The sequence below is a fragment of the Sphaerodactylus townsendi genome, linkage group LG05 (genome assembly GCF_021028975.2).
Source record: "Sphaerodactylus townsendi isolate TG3544 linkage group LG05, MPM_Stown_v2.3, whole genome shotgun sequence".
NCBI lineage: Eukaryota > Metazoa > Chordata > Lepidosauria > Squamata > Sphaerodactylidae > Sphaerodactylus > Sphaerodactylus townsendi.
In genome coordinates, this window is record NC_059429.1 from 12,397,724 (window position 1) to 12,403,723 (window position 6,000).

The 6,000-nt window shown below is 47.6% G+C and overlaps 1 protein-coding gene across 1 annotated transcript in view; it reads left to right on the top strand.

The window, feature by feature from the left end:
* Nucleotides 1-4,995, top strand: part of TMEM59L (transmembrane protein 59 like) — a 29,766-nt gene extending 24,771 nt beyond the window's left edge. Inside the window, exon 8 of the mRNA XM_048497777.1 lies at nucleotides 3,766-4,995. Coding sequence (XP_048353734.1) covers nucleotides 3,766-3,798 — 33 coding nt within the window. The 3' untranslated portion in view covers nucleotides 3,799-4,995. The remainder of the gene's footprint in view (nucleotides 1-3,765) is intronic.
* Nucleotides 4,996-6,000: the final 1,005 nt, after the last annotated feature.

Sequence of the window (6,000 nt, forward strand, 5' to 3'; positions counted from 1 at the left end):
AAAGGGGGGAAAAATAATTCCTTCCTTAGTAGGCCCTCAGATGTACCCATCGCCAGACACTTCTGACAAAACCGAACGACGGCAGCTTAAAATCTCATCTGCAAGAGAACTTCAAAAGAACTGTCTCACCTGAGGAGCACAGGAATGTTCTTGATCAAAGAATGACTGCTGAGTAGTCACAGCAAGATATGAAATACCTCAAAAGCAATAGAGTCCCAGGTGGGAACTGCCTCCTGGTGCAATTCTGTGAAAAAAATTCAGACACCTGTCACCTCTTTAGCAAATAATTTTATTCTATTTTTTAAAATACATTTTTATTGGAGATTTAAAAGGAGCGTTATACAGAGTTGTAGCAAACAACTTAGAATGCCATGCACACAATATTTTCTATATTGGTCCAAAGGTCTTAAGGCTCTGTTGTTCGGGAAAAGGAAGCTAAGGGAAGGGGAAGAAAGGGATAAGAGCGAGAGAATTTACATAAAATTGTAACATCTCACAAAAGCCTAAATAAAGAAGAGAGATAGGGAAGATAAGGAGGGAATAAAAGGAAGAAGAAAAAGAGAGTTTAATAAAATTAATATTAATAACTAAAATCCAAGAAAAAAAGTTAAGCTAAGCTTAACTGTTAAAAACCTAAAATTCATGCATTGCGTTTTAACCAGATAATTAATTCCAACTTGGCTTCCTGGTCTTTACGAGATTTAGAAGAGTTTGGATTTATATCCCCCTTTTCTCTCCTGCAGGAGACTCAAAGGGGCTTACAATCTCCTTACCCTTCCCCCCTCACAACAAACACCCTGTGAGGTAGGTGGGGCTGAGAGAGCTCCGAGAAGCTGTCACTAGCCCAAGGTCACCCAGCTGGTGTGTGTGGGAGTGCACAGGCTAATCTGAATTCCCCAGATAAGCCTCCACAGCTCAGGCAGCACAGCTGGGAATCAAACCCGGTTCCTCCCGATTAGACACACGAGCTCTTAACCTCCTACGCCACTGCTGCTACATTTTTTTCTTGTGTTCACCATGTTCATATTAAGTATATGGACTTAACCGTCCATATACATTTGGGTCACCTTTGCAAATAATTTTATTCTAGAGCAGTGATGGCGTAATCTCTATGGAACGGAAAGTGCCAGGAGGTGGCACCTCAGAGCTCCTCTTCTGTGGGCATACGATAAACAGAGTCACCCCCTGTTCACCACCCCCCACACACAACATCTAGGGCGTGCTGGCCCTCGGCCCCGCTGGGCTCGATTATTAGCATTAAACCTAAGACCTAGTTTTGGGGAAGCAGTGTAGGTAACCCTGTTAAGCGCTGTTAAGCCCCACAGATTCTCATGCGAAGAACTAAAGCGCAATCCTTTACCTGGGAGTAAGCTCGGTTCTGGCAACGGGGCTTGCTTCTGAGCAAACCTCCTAGGGTTGTGATTCCCTCTTTGGAAGAGTTGCACGGTTGCTTCAAAGCAAAGCCACCAACAACCACCTCAAGCTTACGCCTCAGCGCCAACGGTTTTTTCTGAACTAAAACCTCAGTATTCAGGTTAAATTGCTGTGTTGGCACTTTGCGATAAATAAGTGGGTTTTGGGTTGCAGTTTGGGCACTCGGTCTCGAAAAGGTTCGCTATCACTGTTCTAGATCGTCGGATGGCTTCCGCAGTGTGCCAGGCAGGGCGCATTGTGGTGATCCCAAAGTCAGGCTTGGATTTCGGACATTGTTCCCTGGTGGTGGGGATGGAAAGAACTATTAAGTCGTAGCCAATTTATGGTGAGATTTGGCCCAGAGCTCCTTTTGGGCAAACAGTGCCCCACCGTATATAGGTAAATGGGCACAAGCCATTGGACTGTCTGTTCAGCAGGGGACATGATGGCTCTGGAGCAATTTACTGAGATGATCAGGAACAACTCTAATTTTTTGAAGTGGTCGCAAAAAATGATCAACCTGAAGTCAGCCTGTACACTAGCAATGTGGTCTCTGTTTCTGGTTCACCAGATAAGCCTCTGCCACTCGGGTGGAGGAGTGGTGAATCAAACCCGGTTCTCCAGATTAGAATCCACCTACTCTTAACCACTATACCATCCTGGAGAAAGACATAAGTTAGAGAGGCATAAAGTAAGAGTGGGGGAGGGAAAAGAGAGAAATGGGGTGGTGGGAGAGGGAAATAATCAAAGGGGAAGGAATTGGGATGACTTCAGATCCTCTGAAGATGCCAGCCACAGATGCAGGCGAAACGTCAGGAGAGAATGCTGCTAGAACACTGCCATACAGCCCGGAAACCACACAGCACCCCAATTGGGATGACTGTCAGACAAGGCAATGAGAGAGGAGGTAGATTGTGGAACAAGAGAGGGGTATGTTGACAAATAAGGGGAAGAGGGAGAAATAAGTGGTGAAGATTTACTGAAGGGGAAAGCAGACCTTGAGGGTATCCAGGTCTTCAGAAACATCTGCTTAGGGTAAATGTGTCCCGTATCCGTGGATTGAAGTATCTGCAGGCAGGAAGCACATGTAAGAATCAAATATGTAGATATTCAATCTAGAAAATCCCGAATCAAAAGATTGTCTTGTTCCCTTCTGTAAATATCTCGAGGTCCCAACCACAGCGTCTACAATGGAGCTATTAAAGAATAACCACTTGAAACTAATGACCAAAATTAAGATAAACACAGGTCAGTGGGAAACCATTAACCTGTCTTTGTAACTTGGTTTGCTTGCCAAAAATCTTATTTTAATCTGTTTCAATCAATATTAGTTTGAGTCTGATTAATGATTGGCAGAAGGTGCTTGATACATTTATGTAGTCAGGAAAAACACCAGATCCAAACCTCACATTCCAAATAGGCTTAAAAATAAACAGCAGCTTAAACCGGTCAAGTTACCTTGGGAAGTAGCACACTTAAAAACTCTGATGTGTGGTATTAGCAGCAAGGGATAGCATTCACAATAATGAGTTTAAATTATGGGCAGAAAGGTAACAGATGGATATTAGGAAAAACCTTTCTACAATAAGAGTTGTTCAACAGTAGGATTGATTGTCTAGGTATATGGTGAGCACTGGTGTATTTAGGGTGGGGTAAGCCAGGGTGTGGGTCCTGAGCGACACTTGCCTGGGGCGCCCAGTCTGCCCCCTTGCAAAGCAGAACTCTACCACCACTCAGAGGGCTGGTCTATTTGCCATTAAGAAGCAATGAGTACACCTGGCTGCTGTGAAGGTCAGGTCTACTAGTTCTTCTTACCAGTGGGCAGACCTGCCCTTCAGAGTGCTTGCTGAAAGTGCCGGATAGAGAGGCCAGGTCTACCAGCTCTTTCTCACCAGCCGGAAGTGATGATACAGAGGCCAGGTCTACCAGTTCTGCTTGCCAGTGGGTAGACCTGCCCTTCAGAGTGCTTGCTGACAATAGTGGATAAAGAGGCCAGGTCTACCAGTTGAAGTTTTTACTTCAACTTTCAAATGGCTGGTGGAGCAGGGCTAGGCAGGCACTAGGACCCAGGCAGAGCATTCTGCAACAAAGAAGGTCCGGCACGCTTTTTTCTGTGGTGGAGGAATATACAGTCTACCATCATCTTTCTGTGGAACAAAGTGTGACCAGGGTTGATCCGACTTCGCTTCCGAGATCTGACAAAATCAGGCTAGCCCAGGGCATCCGGGTCAGAGCTTTTTCGATCTCACTTATTGGTTGGAGCTTGCTCCCGTAGGGCCGAAACATTGATGTCGCTTTTCCCCTGCTAATAAAAGTTCATCATGAAGGTGAAATCTGTCCTTCTCTTCCCAGCCCCTGAGCATCAACGGAGATAAGGGGAAGTAACTCTGGACTCGAGCATCGACGGGTCTCCCGCCCTGTGACTCTCATGCTCGGTCATTGCCGTCACGCCATCTTCGCTCCAGTAGATCTTTATTAAGCGACAGGGAAGCTTCGCCTGCTGCCGGTCAAAGTGGATCTGGACAAGACTGCTCTCTAGGAGCAACCTGATCACCCCGATTCCACCCATCCCTGCTCTGCCCTCCCCTCTGTTTCCTGTGAACCTCCGTTCCCACCTCTCCCCTTCCTTCCCCCTGGGTTGCCTGGCTCCCATCACCTGCTCTTGTGCCCAGGTAGGAACGCAAGAACATCTGTTTGGAAGCCGCTCACAAAAGCCCCCTCCCCCCCGTTTTTGCCAGCAATGACATCTCAAGCCTTTGGGGGCGGGGGGGGGGACTGAGGTCATAAGCCGTTTACTCTCACAATAACATCACGAGTTGCATTCTGCGTGAACTAGCTGTGGCCCTCTCCGATGTACCGTTCTGGAGGTGGACTCCAGATATTTTCATTTTTAGAGGGAGGGGTGGGAAGTAAGTGTCCCTTTTCCTGTCACCACTGCCCACTTATTGACAAAGCTTGTGCTTCATACCCAATCAGGGGTTTGTTCTCTGGTTGACAAGACCTTACTTATTAGGAAAGGTGTGTCTCTGCCTGGATGAGCCACTGCCAACTAGAGAATTAGTAACCTAGATGGACTACGGGTCTCACTCTGTATGAGGCAGCTTCAGATGTTTAGAGGCAGACCCACTAGCCCGATGGAGGAGGGCCTGCTTTATGCACAAGCTCATTTTGGCATCTTCAGTTAGGATCTCGAGCGCCAGGGGTCAAGACCTTTCTCGGCCCTGAGATCTTAGAGATCCACCGGTGGACTTGATTTAACATGCAGTGGATGGCATAAAGGCAGCTCTGGACGTTAAAACAGAAGAGGGGAGAGTCTGGTTTGGTTTGGTTGGCCATAGCCTCAGGCCTCGGGGGATTCTAGAACTCTGACCGAATTCTGTGTCTCTTGGCGACTCTGGGGTTGATTCAGGCGCAGAGTGGGCCAATTGGATGTCTGCCCTCGGTAGGAATCTAGATCAATGATGGCGAACCTTTTCGAGACCGAGTGCCCAAATTGCAACCCAAAACCCACTTATTTATCGCAAAGTGCCAGCACGGCAATTTAACCTGAATACTGAGGTTTTAGTTTAGAAAAAAACGGTTGGCTCCGAGGGATGCATTACTCAGGAGAAAGCTTGGCGGTAGTCGGTGGCTTTGCTTTGAAGCAACTGTGCAACTCTTCCAATGGGTGAATCACGACCCTAGGAGGGGTTTACTCAGAAGCAAGCCCCATTGCCAGCAACCAAGCTTACTCCCAGGTAAAGGACTGCACTTTAGTTCTTCGCATGAAAATCAGTGGGGTTTAACAGCGCTTAACAGGGTTACCTACAGTGCTTCCCCAAAACTAGGTCTGAGGTTTAATGCTAATAATCGAGCCCAGCGGCTCAGGCCAGCCTAGATGTGTGTGTATGTTTGGGAGGGAGGGGACACTCTGTTTGCATGCGCCCACAGAAAGGGCTCTGAGTGCCACCTCTGGCACCCGTGTCATAGGTTCGCCACCACTGATCTAGATGTTCACTGTCAGCGCTGTGATTGGCTAACAGTATGGAGCCTCTGGATTTACTGGGTTTGAGTTAAAATCCAGAAGTCTCACTTTCTGACTTTATCCAGTCAGCAAAGCAGTAATAGAAAGCTTGCGGGCTGAGATGCTGATTTGCAGGTTCTTTCAGTTGGAGAATAGGCCCTTCTGGCCAGGATTTGGGTGGGTTCACTGCCCATCGCAGCCTGCCAAGATTCCTTGAGTGAGCTCATGGCACTTCAACACACCCATACCACAGACCTTTAAACCAGTTTTACCATCTCAGTTAAATGGCCAGGTTTGCCTCTTTCATGGTAGATCGATCGTTTCCACTTTTCCCCCCTTAACATTGGAAAGGTAATGCAACGCTATCAAAGTGCTATGACCCAAACCTCTCCATGTGGCAGGCTGTGATGTTTCCGGTGTAGGGACCTGAACTCGGGACGGTCGAGCCGAAGGTCTGTTTTGCCCATGTTCGGAGGTTGAATCTGGAGGGACCGAAAGGATGGGGTCAGTTCCAGCTTCGGATGTGAAGACTCCCCGCAGGCAGAAAGCCGGCACAGGAGGGGGAAAGGTTGTCCTTCTCTCTT